The sequence below is a fragment of the Enoplosus armatus genome, chromosome 22, assembly GCF_043641665.1.
Source record: "Enoplosus armatus isolate fEnoArm2 chromosome 22, fEnoArm2.hap1, whole genome shotgun sequence".
In the NCBI taxonomy this organism is placed as follows: domain Eukaryota; kingdom Metazoa; phylum Chordata; class Actinopteri; order Centrarchiformes; family Enoplosidae; genus Enoplosus; species Enoplosus armatus.
The window spans coordinates 5,719,450-5,740,442 of record NC_092201.1 but is presented as its reverse complement, the minus strand read 5'-3'; the positions used below and the strand labels follow the sequence as shown (position 1 = coordinate 5,740,442).

At 43.2% G+C, this 20,993-nt stretch overlaps 4 protein-coding genes across 5 annotated transcripts; 1 reads left to right on the top strand and 3 right to left on the bottom strand.

Annotated features, from left to right (window-relative positions):
* The first annotated feature begins 907 nt into the window (after window positions 1–907).
* bik (BCL2 interacting killer) lies at window positions 908–3,634 on the top strand. The gene is made up of 6 exons (XM_070928960.1): window positions 908–947; window positions 1,043–1,065; window positions 2,093–2,189; window positions 2,474–2,626; window positions 2,750–2,852; window positions 3,024–3,634. The coding sequence occupies exons 3-6, from the start codon at window positions 2,101–2,103 to the stop codon at window positions 3,138–3,140; spliced, it is 462 nt and encodes a 153-aa protein (XP_070785061.1). The 5' UTR covers window positions 908–947; window positions 1,043–1,065; window positions 2,093–2,100; the 3' UTR covers window positions 3,141–3,634.
* mcat (malonyl CoA:ACP acyltransferase (mitochondrial)) lies at window positions 3,585–6,031 on the bottom strand. The gene is made up of 5 exons (XM_070928959.1): window positions 5,465–6,031; window positions 4,776–4,863; window positions 4,461–4,678; window positions 4,195–4,332; window positions 3,585–4,098 (listed from the first exon to the last, which is right to left on the bottom strand). The coding sequence occupies exons 1-5, from the start codon at window positions 5,906–5,908 to the stop codon at window positions 3,826–3,828; spliced, it is 1,161 nt and encodes a 386-aa protein (XP_070785060.1). The 5' UTR covers window positions 5,909–6,031; the 3' UTR covers window positions 3,585–3,825.
* Window positions 6,032–6,499: 468 nt separating this feature from the next.
* Window positions 6,500–16,297, bottom strand: def6c (DEF6 guanine nucleotide exchange factor c). Of its 2 annotated transcripts, none has more exons than XM_070928698.1 (12): window positions 15,925–16,297; window positions 15,115–15,255; window positions 14,239–14,421; window positions 13,381–13,611; window positions 13,133–13,279; window positions 10,364–10,472; window positions 9,459–9,688; window positions 9,274–9,381; window positions 8,868–9,034; window positions 7,908–8,106; window positions 7,715–7,805; window positions 6,500–6,886 (listed from the first exon to the last, which is right to left on the bottom strand). In XM_070928698.1, exons 1-12 carry the CDS (start codon window positions 16,018–16,020, stop codon window positions 6,612–6,614), a joined length of 1,977 nt encoding a protein of 658 aa, XP_070784799.1. In that variant the 5' UTR covers window positions 16,021–16,297; the 3' UTR covers window positions 6,500–6,611. The 2 variants fall into 2 exon arrangements, with proteins under 2 accessions (XP_070784799.1, XP_070784800.1); XM_070928699.1 differs by having other exon boundaries at window positions 6,634–6,975; window positions 15,925–16,294.
* Window positions 16,298–19,904: 3,607 nt separating this feature from the next.
* LOC139305434 (tetraspanin-7-like) lies at window positions 19,905–20,993 on the bottom strand. The gene has a single exon (XM_070929402.1). It carries the CDS (start codon window positions 20,991–20,993, stop codon window positions 19,905–19,907), a length of 1,089 nt encoding a protein of 362 aa, XP_070785503.1.

Here is a 20,993-nt window from a genome sequence, read left to right as displayed (position 1 = left end):
GAGCACAAAACAACAGGTAAACAGACAAACAAAACAGATAGGACAATGCACAGAAAAAGAGATGCAGCTACCATGCACCAAAGCAGCCACCTACCTGCAAATCAATGTCAGGAAACAGCCAGTCATCAGCATCAGCTAGCCGGGCTGGCTCAGTTAGCAGGCTGCTGAATCCTCCCTGGACTGCTGCAGAGGCTGGGCGGACATCACCCAGTCAGTGATGCAATCTCACCAGACTGTCGTTATTTAAACTCATAGCGGCATAGCATAGTCTGTCAGCATCACTGATAGCTCCAGCTAACAACAAATAACTGCTCCCATGTTAGCGCTTTTATTGCTAACAGGCTACATTTATTGATCCAGTGAAGCGTCGTGAAGCTGGACACAGTGACGAAACACCCACCACGGTCAAACTATGTTGCTCTTCACAATAAAAGTCTTAGTTATTGAGACGTAATAACATATAACGTCACTATGCGACTTAATTACAATTTAGGGGACATTTTAAAACAAGAAATGTCCGAAGAACACTTAACGACGTCGTTAGGGGCTTGGTCCTTCCGGGAGAATTACTTAGCAACGAGGACGCAGTGATGTCATGTCAGGATGTTATTACCAGAGCGTACCAACAGAGGTCAGTGTTGGACTGTGGAATTTAAACTGGTCTTAACGACATTACACACACACACACACACACATGCATGGTTTTCAAGAGGTTATCTGAAATTTGACCTCAAATGTGGTGCACTTATGGACATGAAGTGTGGGAACTAGAAAATGTAAAGTTTGAAATGTTATACCTAAAAATAAAACTATGTATTCAGGAATATTTGCTCAACCAAAACGAAACCAAACTGTGTCTTCTGTCACGTCTGTGGCAGCAGGTAAAAGGCGTGGCCAATCGTGTTTGTGGCAGTTACCTGAGAGCAGCAAGACTAAAGGACGCTGCTGTAAGTACAGCAAAACACTTTACGAATATTTCTTTGTTTTACTATTTCCATTTCCATCCAACACTTAAGTTATCATGTCTTTACATTTATTACAGGGCGGCGTCCATCTATACAAAAGGTAGGTTTACTTTCTTTCTGATTTTGCGCATGCACCTGTTGTACTTCTCTGGGGGGAGGCATTCATATTTTAATATCTAACATGATACTATTGCAACATGATACAAAATACTAGCTCATTTTTGTAGTAGTTAAATTCAAATAATGTCTGCGGGCTTAATGCATAATCCAATATGGGATCTTTAAAACGCCCTTTGTTTGCTTTTCGTGAGCAGGATGACTTCATCTCTTTGTGATGACAATATGGCAGACTACAGGCTATTACATGATTAATACTCAAACACTGTCCTCAGGGCATTATTTTGGAACCTAAACTATGATTATATAATTCGGGTTCCCACATTTAGGGCTATATTTTTATGGTAAATTGGTAAATTACAGTGTAAAGATAAATCCATATAATTACACACAGGGAAACCTTTTTCAACACTTTATAGTAGATTAACTCGGGATTGGTACAAATATTTAAAGCCTATAAGTAGATTCTATGGAGCCAGTGCTGTTTTATTTCTTCTTGGTGAGGCAGTTTGGTTGATTTGATTTATGGAAATGGACCATTTGCATTAAGGCACATGACTGCAGGTACAACAGGAACTGGTCTGAGGACAGGTGCACGTAGGCAGGAACAAACCTGTTTGTTAGGGCAAAAGTGAAAATAACAAGTCATAAATCCAGTAATAAATGTGGATTAGATGTACAGTTTTGTGCATAAACCAGCCCTAAACATCCAAGGGGAAACAAAACACGTAGTAAGTAGGCTGCAAACCGTTGGACTTAATCTAACAGATGATGTCATCTCTTCAAACCTAGAAGAGCCGGTTTATCTACCTGGGTTTCTCCCCGGTAACACAGGCACCACCTATCCTGGTCACATGCACCAGTATTTACACAGCCCGTTTATGAGCGTTGGTAGCAGATCAAGGATAACACTTTCAAAATGAAGCCATTACCTGTCCTTCATGGCTATTGGAGGTCTTGGTACTTTTTCTCACGTCTACTAATATGAATGATTTGCATAATCTTCTCAGGAAACAAGATGGTGGAACAATCAAGACAGCCGAGGCGCGTCGTCTCCCTCCAGGCTGGACCTGGTGAGGTGGACACCCTGTTTGACGTGAACCTCAGGTACAGTTCAGGCCCTTGCACACACTAGTCTGACTGTTCATAATAACAACAACATGCAGCTCAGACAGACTGCCCCTCATGCAACAGACCATATGGGATCAGTTGAACCAAAAACAAACAATATATAAAAAAGAATGAATGTTGATGAATATGAAAAAATTAAGCACTGTATTACAATTTCATCACATACTTGACTAGCTTAAGAGGCACTTTGCTTGTTTGAGAAAGGCAACATTGTGAAATTAATGAAAACTGAACAAGAGTCATGTGTGTTACTCCTTCAGGATCAATGACAGGGCTGCACGGGTCTTTGGGCACCAGTTGGCTGTAATTGGAGACCAGCTGAACCAGGAATGGGCCAGCAGACAGCCAAACTGGCTACCAACTCCTCTCCACATGTTGAGACCCGCTCAGGCACTGACCAGGAACATCTATCGGTATAAGATCAAAAAAAAAAAAAAAAAGAAGCATCCCTCTCTCTGTTATTTCACTTCAGATCTCTACATATTTGATGGAACTGGCTGTTAAGGATTTATAAACTGGTCTTGTTCTCTTCACAGTCAGTTATGGGGTTTCCAGGGCCTGTCTGCGGCAGTGAAGGCCTGGATAGCCAGCACTGCGCCTGGGCAGGGGATCCTCAGAGCTGACGCCTGGGCAGCCTGGGTAACTTGTTCTCCTTTCGCTAAGCTCCGCCCCCCTTAGTTACTGTTGCTACAACTGTCAAACATTCCATTCTAGACAAGAATATCTTTGTCGTTTTTTAAACGACGCGTCCTCATTTCCACTAGTGGATTTTGTCGGCTGAAACAACTTTTATTTTCTTTCATTTCACAGGTGTCAAATTTGAAACCCGTTACCTGCACTGGCTGGACCAGAGGAGCACTGGTGACTGTGGCACTGGTGGCTGCAGTGACCATCTTCGGTGCACTATGGGTGGAATGGAAAGCTTAAAGGGCCATAAGCAGGTCTTTTCTGCCATCATATATTTGACCAAAAATGTTTGCAAATGAGTGACAGTTATTGCTAACTGATTTGTTTCTGCTGTTTACTTTGACTTCTCTTTTTATACTATTTTCATGAGCGGTATTGAATTTGACACTATATGACACTGTAAACTTTCTCAGGGCATTTGGAAATTGTTTAAATCGGTTTTACAGTATTGCCCAAGGAGTTGGCCAGCATATTGTAGCAGTGACATGTTGGTTCACAGTTGTATTAATGTCAAAAAGCCTGTTTCCCCATGAATGGACTGTTGCAAGCCTTCAGTCTTTTGTATCCAGATTAGTTTCTTACTGGTTTGAGAGGCCAACATTTTAAAAAAAAATTTTTTTTTTTACAGATGATATGTAGCTTGGCTTAATATAAAATGAAGGGAGCTGGACTTTCTGTTTCAGATTTGAAGGTGCTTTATCATGTGATGCAAATAAACTTACAAATAAAATGATGACATTTTGTAGTCTCATTAATAACAAAAATCCTGATTTAATGACATAATAGTAATACACAAACAAGACCATAAGGAGCAACCACAGGAGCTTGCAGGTTAAGCAGGTCTTGCTGGTCATGTCCACACTAAAATGAGCACTGAGGTCCATTTTTCGATTGTTTTCATCACCCAGTCCACACCTCTGCATTATCAGCCTTCATAAGTGGTGACTTCCACATGTGCATAGTCTTTGAAGGCCTTCCTGTTACACATCTGTAGTGTGGCACCGAGCTGCTTTCCCGGACCGACCTCGTAGGTGTGAGGGAACTTCTTCCCCTGCATCCTCTCGTAGATCTCGTGCAGAGTTTGCTCCCACTTCACAGGCGACACCAGCTGCTTCACCAGTTGCCTGCGCACGTGGCTCTCGTTCATGTAGCGCTTGCCGTCCACGTTGGAGTACACGTTGATCTCAGGACGACGGACCTAAACGGGACAGAAATCTAGGTGTTAGATGACAAGTACTAAATAAGTCAAGGTAAGTCAAGGTGGGCAACTTTTCCAAGAAAAAGTTTGACTGACCTCCACCTGTCTGAGCACCTCTCTGAGGGGTTCAGTAGCTGACTCCATCAGCTCAGTGTGAAAAGCCCCACTGACTGGGAGAGGTTTGCTCCTCATGAACTGGAGACGTCTTGAGTTTTGCTGGAGGAAATTTAGAGCCTGGGAACAGAGTTAGGATGAGACAGATGTCACGAGGAGTCTAAAGCAGCTCTGACAGCCTTTGTCATGACTGAGACTAGTCTATGTGTAAAAGGTTTTTTTTAACCTAATTTTTTGAGGCTCCGTACCTGTTGGTGCCCTGCGATGACTCTGCCATCAGGGAACAGATAGTTGGCCACAGAGCAGACCGGCTCCTTAATGCCCAGACTTGTGCAGTGCTCTTTAGCCTGCAGACAGGCATGTTTATACTGGGCCTGTGGTCTACCGATGACTGACAGCATCCCACTGGGAATCACCTCTGATGCTTTCTGCATGGCCTCTGCACGCACCTTCACCGCATACAGAGCTAGAAGACACAGCGTGGGTAAATATGACATACTGACTAACACACTGCTTTTAGCTGTTCTTTGTCAGGTACCAGTTAAGAAACTCATCATGTTTACCTTCTGCATAATTCATGGCACCAGAAAAAACCAGGGCAGCAAATTCTCCAACACTGAAACCTGCAGCAGCAACACACGTCTCGATGGCCTGTGGACAGAAGTGTACAAACATGAGGACGCACACTTGTACAAGTTAGAGCTAGAGATACCCTTCACCATTTTGCTGCTAAAGTGAATGCACTTTTACTCTTAATGGAATAGTTTTATGGATCAAAATATGTCTTATTTATTAAGTTTTTTGTAATATATATTTTACTTTGTAATCAAGATGTTGTGGATGTTTTAATTTAAAATAAAAAAATAAAGCTTTTTATTAATGCTAGCATACCGTTTTATGTCCAACATGTCTATTCTGTTTCATTATTTTATTTTTGTATCATTTTACTTCAGTCCGGAAATGTTTTAATCCTGGTTCAACCATGTGAAGCAATTCTTTGTTTTGAAAAGTGATGTATAAATAAACTTTATTATTAATTGTTCAGTTCATGGTCCACAGTTACATTTTACATTTTTTTTTTGTCCAAAATTTAAAGATGAAAGTGTTGATTGTGTAAAAAGACAGAAAACCGGCAAACCCTCACATTTGAGAGGCTGGAACAAGACCATTTTGGGGCATTTTCCCTTCATAAATGACTTAAACAATCTATTGAGAAAATACTTAAGAATTTGTAGATTAATCTGACAGCTACCTTGGGGTTTTCGTGGTTGAGCCTCTCCACCGCAGCCAGCGAGGTGACAAACACAGCCGGCTGACAGTGAACCGTCTTCATCAGCTCCTCCTCGGGCCCCTCCAGGCACAGAGCCAGCAGGTCGTACCCGAGGATCTTCTGGGCTACCGTGAACATTTCTTTAACGTTAGGGTACTTCAAAAGTCCTCTACCCATGCCCACAAACTGGCTGCCCTGGCCGGGAAAGAGGAGTACGGAGCAGGCGCTGGGGTCTTTTCTGGGTCTCCACTGCTTCACCGCGGGCGGCTCTCTATCCGGGAGAGGAGAGGGGGTTTCGGGCGGAGGGTGGTGGGTTCCATTCGGGGAGCCAGGCTGGTTGGTGGACAGTCTCCTACCCAGAGAGACCAGAGACCTGACCTTGCCTCTGGAGGCTGCTGTCACGCTGACAGCCACTGACGCCAACATGGCGTACTCCTCACCTAATGGCGTCTTCACGGGTTAAGACAGACCCATAATCTGAAATTAAATTGTAATTAATTACAGAAAAACTAAATTTTGTGCCTAACGGGCTTCGTTCCTACTGTCCGCCTGATGCAGTCCTAAGAACCGCCATGTTAGCTGAGGGCACCGGGGTTGATGTTGTTTTCCATCCGGGTCAATTTTCGGTTCTTTCCTGCTGTAGCGCCACCTTCAGGCCACAATATGTCATGATTTCAAAAATAAATGTACCACAAATTGTGAAAATAGTGGTAAATGTCGTCACGATTACCCAGAGCCCAAAGTGACACCATCACAATGTTTAGTTTTGTCCAATCAACAAACCCAAACCTCAAAATTATTACAAATACATCTGAATTATTAAAACAATTAAAAGTAAAAGCAGCTAATTCTCACATTTGTAAAGCAAACATCAAATTGTGTAAGCTTTGTATGTTTTGCATGCAAAAATCTTAATTTGTAAAGTAACTAAAGCTGTCACATAATTGTAGTGAAGTAAAAAGTACAATATTTCCCTCTGAATTGTAGTAGAGTAGAAGTAGAACGTGGCAAGAAAAATATCACAACATGACATTTTATTATTCACCAATAAACTTTATTGTACAAAACTGTAAATCTCTGTTGGTCTTAAATGTGTTTGTCATCTTGGCTCTCCATCTTAGTGTGCATTTCAACATATAAATATAATACAACACTTATTGTGTTGTAAATTACTTTTTACTCCTTCCACTTTCCACTCTCCCAAGTGAACAAGTGAAGAATTTATTTTATAATTTCTGAACTTGTGGTTTTGGAAACTCGTTCCTGTAACCGTCAACATGGTGATCACATTTGTCCATTGGATTTTCCCTGTGATTCGTCCGATCCGTCCGACAGGTTGGCGGCCTCCATCTGCTGCTCCAGCCTCTCGTCCTCCGGTATCTGGCTGTTCAGATTGGCTCTTATCTTGAATTTAGAGATAAACTCGTTACTGGCCAGCGCTCCTTCCTTTTTGGGACACTTGCGATTTGATGATAGGCGATGTTCCAAACGCTCTACAAAAAAACACCCCAAAATGTTGTGATCTTCACTGATACATTTGAGTTTTAGGTCAAGGCTGCAAAAGTAGGTTCTATTTTAGATGCCAATGGTTTGTTAGTTTGTTAGCTGAATATCTCAAAAATGTGTTTACAGTTTTTAATCAAATCCAAGGAATAAATGATTAGTGTTTGATGCAGATCCAGATCAATTTTCAAAGGATTTCAATCTACCACATGTATGCCATGACTGTATTTTGATGCAGATCTGGATCCAGATGAACATTAGAAAATATTTTCTACTATAAATACAGTCAGATTTATGCACAGTTTCATTATCTGTACAGTTTGTCGAGATGTAAGTTCATACTCAACTAATTATAATCTGTTTACTATGGAAAAAGTGGTTTTCCTTTTTTAGGAATCTTACCAATAGGAAATAAATCATTTCAGCTATTTACCTGTTACTTTTTGACAACATTATTAAAATATTCAAATTTCAAATTTAGAATGGTAATTAAACCTCTGGTGACTGTAAACTAAAGCTATACAGACAACCAAAAAGGTTGTAACTCTGACTAAGTGCTATATAAATAAAGATATTGTTGTTATTATTATTACCCCTGAAGAGATTCTTACTCCTTGATATTTCAGTAGGGTGCATATTTGATGTCATAAAGACAGAAACTAAATTAAAAAGTTGTTGTGTTGCCCCTTTAATCAGACCCAAACAGACAAGGTTAAGAGCATACTGCACCTCCAGGAGTGACGGGTGTCATCAGGCGGTTCAGCTGGACGTTCCAGTGCCGCACGTGTTGACTGGCATTCCTCAGCTTCTCTTGTACCTCCTGGAATAAAGAAGATCAAACAAGTAGTTTATCGTGATTGTTTTTTATAGTATTAAACATGCAGCACACAGAGACAATCCAAACACACTGTCTCTTTCTTACCTCCAGGCGCTGGTGGCTCCTCTGGCGAGAAGCCCGCAGGTCCAGGAGCTCCTGAGAGGCGGAGTGAAGTGCTGAGGGGGTATCCTCGTCTCTACTGCCTTCTGAGGCCTCCTGTATGGGGCTGAGGCTCTGCAAGGCCCTCTGCTGCTCCTGGAGGACCTGGAACTGCTTCTTCTTCTCTTCTTCCACCTGCAGCAACCTGGAGAAGAGAAGACAGAGAAGAAGCTGGAACTGAAATCAAGTAACCACAAACGTCTGTGTAGTCTGGTTTGGTTTAGAGTATAGGTTTTCAGTAGCACAGCATGCCAGTGTTTTGAAACTCAATCAAAGCTGACCACACAGACATGATACACACATTTGTAGATTCAGTGTGACTTACACATTCTGAGGATTATTATCTCCAATATCAATTGCAAATAAACGTCCATAAATATGATTAGAAATCATAGAAAAACCTTGCTTCTTATAACTCCAGAACTTGCCTGGGAATCATCACGTTTTTACATTTTCTTCAGTATCAAAATAATCCAGGAATATTTGTCTGTACATTCGTGGCGACATTGCAAACAGGAACTGCTAATAGCTAATTTGGCATACTTTTAATGATGCCAATTTTTCCAAAAATGTAAACAAATACAAGCTAAAAATAACAGGGCTGAAGTTCTAGCCCACTGCTAATTAACTCCTTGGCAGCATTACACTTCCTGCCCCCCCTCCCCCAAAGCATTATGGGAAATTTGGGTAGTACCAAAACTTTTTCATGTTGCACTATCAATATATTTCTTTACATTACTAAGGTTCATAATGTCCCACCAACATGGTGGTTATGTTTATGGACACTCTCCTCTTTCCATTCATGTACATACATTTGACCTGTCATGAAAATCTGTGGACATACAGACAAAAAAGTTGGTTGCAGTTGGCATACAGTGTGGTACAGTGGGTGTGCATGTTTGTTACCTCTCCAGCTCCTGCCTGGCCCTCTCTTCCTCCAGCCGAGCCTGGATCTCCATGTTGAGAGCAGCCTCCAGTTTCCGCTGCGTCAGTTCCAACTCCTTGATCCTCTTCTTCTGACGCTGAGCCTCCCTTTCCTTCTCCTGCATCTCTGCCTGCATGCTGTCTCTCAACTAAGAGAACACACACACACACACACACACACACACACACACACACACCAATTGGGTGGAAAGAACTGACCTATTCCTGAATCACCTTTTCCAGGAATGCCATTACCGTCTCTCCACCACTAAAATCACGGAAGGTTAAGCCTGAATTTTATAATGCCAACTCGAGATCAAAGTCAATGGGATGGACTCATTTCTTCGAATTGTAAATAAACGTTGTCATCTGGAAAACTTTGTGTTACCGTCTCGGCCTCTTTCAGCTGTCTCTCCAGCTCCATCTGCACCTCCATCTGTTTCCTCCTTTCTTTTTCCTCTGCCTCCCTTCGTCTGGTTTCCAATTCACGTGCATGCTGCAAGACGCAGATAAAGCGAGGTTAAAACTGACATTACGATTAATCGTCCCTCCACTGATTCCTTCTGCTCTTACCTGTATGATGCTTTCTATCTCTAAATCCTGTCTGTCTTTCTCCTTCTCCATCTTCTCCATTTCTTGGAAATTGGAGTCGTCTGATTGGCTGCTCCGGCTGCTGCAGCTGCTCCGGGCGCTCCGGCTGCGCTCCCGCTGGCTGTGTTCCCGCTGGACCCGTCTCTTCAGTTTGAGTTCGTGGTGAAGGGAGGACTTGGCCTCACTCTGGAGACGGAGGGCCGTCTGAATAGCTAAAGAGGTAGAAAACACGCATACAGATCTAGAGGTAATATTTGTTTTGCTTGGAATAAAACAAACTATAGACACTGTAGATACTGTTATTTGTGTTTCTTTATTTTGATTAATGAATAAAGGAGCAGTACTTCTTTACCGCTCTACCCGAAATCCCTAAAATAATGGAAATTTTAAAATAATTTTGGCCTTTCACTTTAATCTAGTGCTAAAATGATTAATCGATACCAGAATTTGGATTATCGATTAAGTCATTTATTAACCAAAAATGCCAAACACTCTCTGGTTCCAATTTCTTACATGTGAAGATTTATTGCTGTTCTCCGGTTTGTATATTTGTAAATCAGATACCTTTGTGATTTTGGACTGTTGGTTGGACAAAAATACCTTTTGGGGAAATACGCTTATTCGCTTTCTCGCATTTAGATGAGAAGATTGATACCACTCTTGTGTCTTTATAGTAAATATGAAGCTAATGCCGGCAGCCGGTTAGCTCAGCTTAGCTTAGCATAAGACTAGAAACAGGGGGAAACAGCTAGCCTAGCTAACTATTTCTTTACAATGTGTCATCTGAAATTGATTTAATTGAATTAGAAGCCACACACATGATAAATCACCACAGTCAAAATGTAATTTCTGACTCTATATGCTAATACTTATACACACCAACACACCTTGAGTCCACTCCACCTTCTGTCTCTGGTCAGACGCACTCATCTCATAGGTTTTATTGTGGGTTTTCACACAGAACATGCAGCGCTTCCCCTCCCTGTCTGAAATAGGCTGAAACAGAAAGATAACACATTTCAGATAGTTTAGCTCGTCAGTTAGATCATGGTATCAAATTAAAAGGTTTAGGGGATATATGTGCTGTGACTTTGTTTGAACACATCCAAAGGCTTATTTAGGCTTATGAGACACTTCAGGGATGTTTTGAGGTGACAGACTGGCAGGCACTCTGTGAGCCGCATGGAGAGGACATTGATGGGCTCACAGAGTGCATCACAGACTACATCAACTTCTGTGTGGACTCCACTGTACCAGCAAGGACTGTCCATTGTTATTCTAACAACAAGCCATGGGTGACAAAGGACATCAAGGCCATACTGAACAAAAAGAAGAGGGCCTTCAGAGCTGGCAACAGAGACGAGGTGAGAACGATCCAGGGGGAACTGAAGGTAAAGATCAGGGAGGCCAAGGAGAAGTACAGGAGGAAGCTGGAGTGGAAACTCCAGCAGAACAACACCAGAGAGGTCTGGAGTGGAATGAGGACCATCACGGGCTACAGGCCGAGCAACAACAGAGGAGCTGAAGGCAGTGTGGACCGGGCCAACGAACTTAATCTGTTTTTCAACAGATTTGACTCTGTGGGCCCTGCTCAACCCCCCCATGACTCTTCCGCTGTCTGCCTCCAACCTTCACCTATTCCACTCCCCCCTCCCCCTCCTGCTCCTCACAGCCCCCCACCCCCCTGTGAGAGCTTTCCTCACACCTCGTCCCCCAGTCCCCAGGCTGACGGCACTCTTCAACCTGATGACTCCACCCCTCCCCCACCGGTCACCTCTACAATGTGCTTCACTGCCGACCATGTTAGAAGACAGCTGAGGAGACTCCACTCCAGCAAGGCTGCAGGCCCCGATGGTGTCAGCCCCAGGGTGCTTAAAGCCTGTGCCCCCCAGCTATGTGGAGTACTTCACCACGTCTTCAACATGAGCCTTAGTCTTCAGAGGGTCCCCGTGCTGTGGAAGACATCCTGCCTCGTTCCTGTTCCAAAGACGCCGCGACCCAGTGGCTCCAAGGACTACAGACCCGTGGCACTGACCTCCCACATCATGAAGACCCTGGAGAGACTCGTCCTAGAGCAGCTCCGGCCCTTGGTCAAGACACACTTGGACCCCCTTCAGTTCGCCTATCAGCCCCGACTTGGAGTGGAGGATGCCATCATCTACCTGCTCAACCGCGTCTACGCCCACCTGGACAAGCCGGCGAGCACTGTGAGAGTCATGTTCTTTGACTTCTCCAGTGCGTTCAACACCATCCGTCCGGCTCTACTGGGTGAGAAGCTGACGGAGATGCAGGTGGATGCCCCCCTCGTGTCCTGGATTGTCAACTACCTGACTGGCAGACCACAGTATGTGCGCTTACAACACTGTGTGTCAGACAGAGTGGTCAGCAACACCGGGGCCCCGCAGGGGACCGTCCTCTCTCCCTTCCTCTTCACCGTCTACACCACGGACTTCAGCTACTGCACTGAGACCTGCCATCTTCAGAAGTTTTCTGACGACTCAGCAATAGTTGGATGTATCAGTAAGGGTGATGAAGAGGAGTACAGGGCTGCTGTGGACAACTTTGTCACATGGTGCGAGCAGAACCATCTACAGCTCAACGTGACAAAGACAAAGGAACTGACTGTGGATCTGAGGAGGACCAAGGCGCCGATGACCCCTGTTTCCATCCAGGGGGCCAGTGTGGACATTGTAGAGGATTACAAGTATCTGGGAGTTCACATAGACAATAAACTGGACTGGGTAAAGAACACTAATGCCCTCTACAGGAAGGGCCAGAGCCGTCTCTACTTTCTGAGGCGGCTGAGGTCCTTCAACATCTGCCGGACTATGCTGAGGATGTTTTATGAGTCTGTGGTGGCCAGTGCTATCCTCTATGCTGTTGCATGCTGGGGCAGCAGGCTGAGGGTGGCGGACTCCAACAGACTAAACAAACTGATCCGCAAGGCCAGTGACGTTGTGGGGGTGGAGCTGGACTCTCTGACGGTGGTGTCAGAGAGGAGGATGCTGTCTAAGCTGCGGGGCATCTTGGACAATGTTTCACATCCTCTCCATGACGTACTGGTCGGACACAAGAGCACCTTCAGTGGGAGACTCATTGCTCCCAAATGCACAACTGAGCGACACAGGAAATCATTCCTGCCTGTGGCCATCAGACTGTTTAACTCCTCTCTCTGAATGTCAGACACTCAGGAAGAGACTGGAATCCGTATCTGTATCTACCTCACCTGTTCATACACCACCTCACTATTTATTCAAAATGTTTAAGTGCAATACATATATAGTCACACACTTTAGTGCAACACATACATACATATACATTGTTATTGTATATATTTTTACCTCATTTCACTTAAATACTGTAAATGTGTATATTTTGTATTTTCATTTCATTTTTCATTTCACCGCATTTCACTTAAATACTGTAAATGTGTATATTTTGTATTTTGTATTTCTTATTTTTATATTTTGTACAAACTTTTAGTTCTAAATTATGCTACTTTCTACTCTTGAATGGGAGCACCGGTACTGTACAATTTCCCCCCGGGGATCAATAAAGTATTTCTGATTCTGATTCTGATGATTCTGAAAGCACAGCATTTGTCTGCATATCATACAATTAAACATGCAGTGTTTACATTACATTTCCACACCCACCTCTATGACACAGTTCTTCTCCAGCTGGATCTCCCCTCTCTTGTCTTTCAAGGCCTCGCTGACGTAGTAAGCCATGGAGGAGGGCTTCAGCACAAACCAGCGCTCAGTCCAGTTCCTACGTACATGCCCCTTTTTCCACATGTAACCCTGGAAACAAGGGACATAAAAGAGGAGAAATGACAAAAGAGAAGACGACAAAACAGAAACACTTGATGAAAAAAGGACGAGAAAACACACAAAGTTCTCACCCTCTTGAGGACATTGTGATACATCTCCAGAAAGACCTCATCCAAAGCCAGACTGAAGGCCTCGGCACTGCTGACCCTCAGCAGCCGGCCTGCACCCATGTGCTCCAGGAAGCTCCATACAGACATGTCCTCTCCCCGCACTGTGGCATCCTGGGATATCAAGTCCTCCAAGGGCTTCCCATCCCACTCCTGGCTCATCGCTGTGGAGATTTTCTTGAGGAGATACTCCACCTGAAAGCATTCAAACATTAGAAAACTGTAGGTGTTAAAAATAAAACTAGAGCTTCACCGTTGACTGATATTGGCTGATTTTGAGTATGCTGACATATTGTACCAGTGTATTTCTGCAACATATAGCTTCACAGAGGAAGCTACTGCGCTGATAGTACAAAAGCAGTTTATTTTCGTATCATTCAACAGGAAACCAAAAGCATTACAGAGGAAGTGCAGGAAGGAAAAGACTCATTAACTTACTTACTTGCACTTGCTTTTGAAAAAAAATGTCTCGACTTTGTTGGGGCACAATCTGGGTTTATATGGAGCATAATATTTCTTTCTAGCAATTGGGCGATCACAGTGAAAGTGCCTTGTGTAACCGCCTCTGAACCCTCGGTGTTGCCTTGTTTCCCTGTGTGATTTGTCTTTATTTGCCTTGTGAATGTTGAGGAAGGACTTATTGCATATTTTATATCAAAATGTGACCCTTTTCTCTTGCTGTACAATGTCAAAATGTTTGCAAAATGGTTTATACCATTATCATGGTCTTCCTTGACAATCAGGTCTCAATCAAATCCCTAAAATCAAGTCGCTCCTACGCGCTGTTTCCTGTTTCACATTTTAAACTCTCCTGTCTTTTACCTCCTCTGGTATCATCACAAGCGGGTAGCGGTCCTCAGACAGGAGGTTGAATAAACAGAAGAGCTTGAAACAGTCTCTTTCAGATAGCAGCGCCCCCTTTGGTAACCCCTTGAAGTTCTTCTTCCTGGTCATCATCCAGCACAGGTCATCGAACTTCTCCTTGTCAAACATCCCCTCTTTGACCTGAGAAGACAAGAAAAAGACTTTTCATGACTAAAACATAACGGGTATGATAAATCACTCAACCAGTGAGGTTATTTCTGTCTCCTAACCCTAACCCTGATTCATGGAAAGCTGCTCCACCTGCTGACGTTTGGTGAACGACCCAATAAAACTCATATTCTTAAACTCTAAAGTAAGGGAAGGATACATCTGACAAAGAGGAACTTAAAGATTAAGGCTGGCAATATTCTATATTTTTCTTGTTGTCAACAAATCCCATTAAAAGAAAGGTAACAAATATTAACTCTCATTTAAATGCTGTATTAGTTGAGGACTATTTTCAGCAGTGGATTAATACACATTTGGTGCCTTAGTATTTACAGAAGGACAGTGTATGTGGGATTGAGTCAAAATTCATGGTGATGTAGGAACATGTCACCCAGTGCAACAGTGTGACTCATGATGTGTTTTTTTATTCGTTTTAGGAAGATAATGGAGGCCTATGGCACGGAGGAATAAGTTATATCAGGCTTGGTATACATAGGCAACACTGGTTAGTGGATCAATTCATTGTATAACATATTAAAAAGATAATATATATACACATAAAAAAGTTAGCACTCCATACAAGAAATAAAACATATAGAAATGTATAACATCTCTGTATTCCTGTATTTCTATAACTGCTATGAGGACGTCAACAGTCACAGTCACCTTATCCAGTATATATTTGTTGAGGTAGGGCATGTAGCCATGATTAGACACCGGCCCATCGTCATCATCCTGGAAGTGCTCCTCCAGAGCCACGGGGTCGTGTGGGATGTTCAGCACTGTGTACAGGTTGTGGGAAAGCACCTGAAGAAGTAACACAGAGACATACAGATATATATAGATATAAATGCACATAAGCACAAGATGTCTTCTGTGCTCTCCATATTTCTTAATACATCCACAAACGTTGCACAGTCAGCTCGTCCTCATTGACTGAGCGTGTCTGGACAGCTTTCTGCTATTTCCCTGGATTCTTCTCTCCTGTGGGGGTTCAGTCAGACATGTAGGAACTGGACAGAAAGCAACATGACAGACACAAATAACACTCACTGAGGAGAAAGATGGCAAAATACCCGGACAGTGGTGGTGTTATGTCACTATTTGTGACTCTAGGCCACAGAGAAAAGGTTGGACTTTGAGCTTGAAGCTGAAACACCTCAGCTCCAATCTGAGCAGGTTGTGTTTGTTGTGTTTAAGCGATAAAGGCTTTTTCAAATATTATGACTTGTGTGTGAGCCCGTAGGGCGTCTGTGTTAACTGTTCCTCAGATTACAACGTTGATTCACATAGTACAACTTATTATTTCACAATATATAAAGACAGCCATAGAGACACGTGAGTTTTGGTTTGTCTTCAGCCAGATAAAGACATCTAAAGGGGAAAGTAGGGCTGTTAAAGTGTGTTTCTGTCCAGCGGACGCCCCTCGGTCTCAGTTTCCTGATCTTAAAATGACTGCATATTTTCCCTGCTTACCTTTAACTGCGACTTGGACACTTTCCCGCACTTCTCGACGTCCAGCGATGTGAAAGCGTACCAGATGGACTTGAGGAGTTCGGATTTTAAGTCCATTTTGGAGGAGCTCGTCGTGCGCAAAACAACTACATTTCCAAGCGCAGCGCGGCGGCTTTTGCGCAGCGGCGGGCGAGCGGCGGCGGCGGTGGTGAGAATGGCCAAATAAAATGTGGGGCAGAGTGCAGGCTGCTGAGCAAACTGCAAAGGACCAAGAGGAGCAGATGTAGGGCAGACTTAAAGAGGCGGAGAACAGCGATAAAGGCCTACACCTTCCTTCACAATGCAGGTTTAAAACGATTTAACAAATGTCAAACACTTAAACAAGTTTGGTTTACTTTCTCTCTCTCTCTCTCTTTACATTTGGATCATTTTCTCGCCATCCGGTCTTAACAACATGTGTCTGATTAAAATGGACAAACTTACAGAGCTAACTGAGACATATCCGAGCTACATTTCCAAGGTCTGAGGCATTTATCCAGACAGGACAGGGTGGATTTCTGAATTCCTGAAGTGCTGCCATCCAAAAGCCAAATAAAAGGGATCCGTGTTATCAGATACAGGAGGCTTTAGAGACACACCCATTTGTATAGAGAGCCTAAAGCCATATTTATTAGAAGTTAAGGGACACCTCAGTAGTTTAAATACACGAAACAACTTTTTTATACTTTTAAACATCTCATATACATATACATGCTTACTGTTGAAGTTACCTTGTTTAAAATATGTTAAATTAATCAACATACATAACTGGACATCTAATTCCATGATTTTCAGGGATTAAATGTGTTTTCAAGGTTGTAAAACAAAAATATGGTTAGTATACATGTAAAAACTTTTAACGTTGTGATGCTCAATATCCCTAATAAAGTTATTATATGCTCTCCTCACTGCGCTTCATCTTTAGGGAGTGTTTTAGGGGCCATGGTGATTGAGATCATTTGCAGCACTCTGCAGCCATTTTGTGGCCCTCCTGGTGAGCATTTGTTTTGGTAGTTTCGAAGTCATAAATAGTGCACATTAAAGTACCCAACCTAAAATAGTTCCGTTGCTCAAAGGTCTCTCAGAGCTCATCTTTTGTGTGGTGAAACAGCTGGTGGGGACGTAGCAACCTCAGGCTAAATAGGTTAAACAAGGACAGTGTAATCAGACAGAAAGCATCCGCAAGCCTTATTGGAGTATAATGTAGGCTAATCAATACCATAATTAGGTCATGAAAATGGTAGTCACGGTTTAGAGGCCACAGCACAAAGCATCTCTGTCTCTAAACATTGATATATGCAGGTTTTAAGGTAAACTTTGCATTAAATTACGAAATTCTACTTCATGTTACCCCATTTGACCAGAGGATGTGTAGTTCATGATTTTCTGCTCCATAAACTAATCAATGCTGGGTCAGGCTGTTGTGTTTCATCACGCTGAGCAATGCGTCTGTATCTGCTGTCTCTCCTTCAAGGGCAGATCTAATCACAATTGTCTCAGGTGGTAGAAATGAGCTGTCGTTCAGTTATAGCCATAATTCAGAATTGCCCGGCTAGAGGTCCCAGTGAGGGTGGACCACTCCCAGTGCTGAGAATTTACCACTCTGGCACACATCCAGCATGGCCTTTCTCATAAAATTAAGACCTAGAGCTGCTTCTAAAGGTCTGTAAAATGCAGACAGGAGGTTGTAACCTGCCACCTGTCAGGATGAAGGATATAATCTTATTTCTATTTTAAAGAGGAAAAAAACTCAAAAAAAGTGCTCTTTATAAGAATTCAGTGATTCACAAGATGTTTATTAGACGATACATACTTCAGATGTGCCTTTACCTACGCCGTACTGTATGTTGTTTACATACTAAACTACATCAACATGACATTACAACAATGCTGTTGCCATTTATATATTTAATTGACCTTGATGTTTCCATTCCCAGTGTCTAATCGATATTCTATCCTGTAATGAGGCAAAGATTTTTTGTTTATTGTTGACAGATATAATTTACAGTCTCAGTCATGCTTGTTTGCTCTGTTGGTGATTGTTGTTAGAAGACATTATACATTACTGAATGTGGGATATATATATATATATATATATCATACATTACTATTACAAGAGCAATAAAAAAGCCTTTCCTGAATAGGAAAAGTGGGATGTATGATGTTGAGGCCGGAAGGAAGGCGAATGGATTTATATCATCAGTGCATATTAATCTTAAAACACGAGTAATAACATGAACAATAACATGTTCATATGAGAAGAAATACACTTATAGTTTGACATTTTCGGAAATATACTTTGATTTCTCAAACCTCCCTCGTGTTTGTACAAAAAATCAGGGTCAACCAGCTGGAGTGAGATTCAGAGAGTCAGAATTTGTCGTTGTTGTCTGCATGAACAGATCATTTGGAGTTTGGGTGATCTGACCTTTTAAATACTGTGCTAATACAACACCCAAATAATGATATGCATCACAAATATCCTGACAATGGCAGACAATATCTTTGTATTAGTTGAATTTATTACTTAGCCCGAGAACTTAGGTCTTCCTGGCAAAATATAAAGCTACAGCCAGGAGATGGTTAGCTTAGCTTAGCTTAGCTTAGCAAAAAGACTTTAAATAGGGGGAACAGCTAGCTTATCTCTGTCTGATCAAATCAATCTACCAGCGCCTCTAAAGTTATTAACTAATTAACACGTTATGTCTCCTTTATTTATCACTTCATTTTGTGTATCAAGCCTGGCTGGCTGTTTCCCCCTGCCCTCAGTCTTTATGCTCAGCTAAGCTAACCGGCTTTAGCTTTGTATTTAGCATTCAGACATGAGAGTGGTATTAGTCATAACTCTCGACAAGAAGGCAAATAAAGATATTTCCCAAAATGTTGAACTACTTATTGAAGTCAACTTGATGTTGAAGAAGAGAAATTCAAATCTGATCCAGACTTCTACTCACTGTTTCATGCTAGTAGTGGGTTGCACAACATTCAGTGATTTCAAACAATTTTGTGCTTCAGAATATACAAACTCTAGCAACACAGAGACATCTGGGAGAATTGTAAAGCAGTCATAAAGCACCTCAACACAGTGGGAATTACTACAGCCTGTCAGATGTATAAACAGCACAAAATACCACAGACAGCAATAGATTATTAAGCTCTTTTCAAAAGCACCATTCTAGCACAGTGTAGTCTTTGTGATGGGAAAACTCAACGATGTAGATACGAACATCTGCTGAACACAGTTAGACTAAATCATCTGAGGTGGAAAACTGCTGGTGAACATTCCTGTGCATTCAGTGATGAGATGTACTAAAGGAGGCGACCAAAATGAGAGTAGTTTAACCCTAAGTAATAGTTTTTAATATATTACTTTGTTTTTACACATTCTATATAATGATGCATATTAATCCATGCCAATATCATATCAAAATCATGTTGCAAAATGTACCCTCTGCTGCCCAACCTGGTCCCACTCGAATTTGTGATGTCAGACTTCCCTTTAGCAGTGTAAGATGAACAGCAGATTAGCTTGACCTCTCACCACACCCACACTGAATCAAAGAAGCATTTTTTGAAATTGTGCAGAAGACAGGCAAACAGTGAGTGTAAGAGAGTTGCGAAGTGTGAGGAGTTGCTGGTTCCTGAAGTATGTTTTTACCAGCAAATTTCATCAGTTTGATATGACAGATGGCTTTAAAAGTTTAGAGAAGCCAGTCACAACACAAAACACCATGCTGCAGCCGCTCAATTCATCCAAACTGACCCAGAAACTGACAGTAATTTGGATTTAATTGCTGAATGTTTGATCAGAATCAGACTACTACAAAATGTTAGCTTCAGCTTTAGCTCGCTCTTAGTTTCTTATCCCACTTTGCAACTCTATTACTCTTTAATCCCCAATCCTTATTATCTACACATTGGTCAATCCTTGGTGAAGGTTGCCTAATTTCTTGAATTGACCATTAATGTGCAACTACACGTCGATGTTGTCTTGGTGCCAGTTTGTTGGCCAGCAGACAAGCCAGGGCAATGCCTCCGATCTGGGTGAAGGCCAATCCCAGCACAGTGGCGGCAATGTGGAAGACGTTGTCGTTGACCAAACTGAAGACTTTGCGGAAGCAGCCGTGCGGATGGATTCCTGCTGCTGCCACTCCTTCGCTATCATCTGACAGAAGAGGTCGATTCTTGCAGCCCTTGCGCCTCATGCAGCAGCTGTCCGGCAGCGACACTGAGGTGCCGTTCTCGCTGGGCAGGAAGGTCATATGCTGGATAGCCCAGTCCGAAGTGAGCCAGTCGCGCCAGCCCTCAGCTCCACAACACTCCAGGGCCCTCTGGAGGCTGTCTAATGCATCGGCACGGCCTTCATCCTCTGTGTAACCGGCCACCGCTCGCTGTAAGCCGCTGCGAAATCCTCCGGCGATGTCTTCACGATAGAAGAGACCTGAGAGTCCAGCTGCCAAACCGGCTACGAGTGCAGCAAGTTGAAAGAACCCATAAGCCCTCAGCACGCAGGGCAGGTTTGCAGCCACCCCCAGACAACCCAGGAAGCCCCAGGCGGTGACGGCAGCACCTGTGGAGAGAAGGATGAGTGGGGCGTTGGGGTAGCGATTGGCAGATAGCAGCATGTAGTCTGCCAGTGAAATCTGTGCCCACACACCCAGGGTGAAGATGGCCAAGCCGGCTGCCCAGAAGAGGCAGCTGAAGGCCAGGAGACCCAAGCGCAGGAGGTGCATGACTCCCACTGCGCGGCAGCAGGGTGGGGCAGCGCCCACAGGTGGAGGTGCAGGGGGCGCCAGGGAGGCCTCTGAGCCAACAGACAAGGATAGTCGCTGCTGCAGCTGGTGGAGCTGCTCCTCCTGCTCTTGGTAGGGTGACAGCAGGTAGCCAGGGATCGCAGAGGGTCGCCGAGGAAGAGGAGGTGGAGTGAGCAGGTCGAGACCCCTCGGAGAGGAAAGTCGTCGCACAGCCAGCTGCTCGTGTTCCCAATCCAAAGCTCGTCTGCTGGGACTCGGTCGAGCTGACAGCGAGCCGTAAGGCAGTGCAAAGCTCAT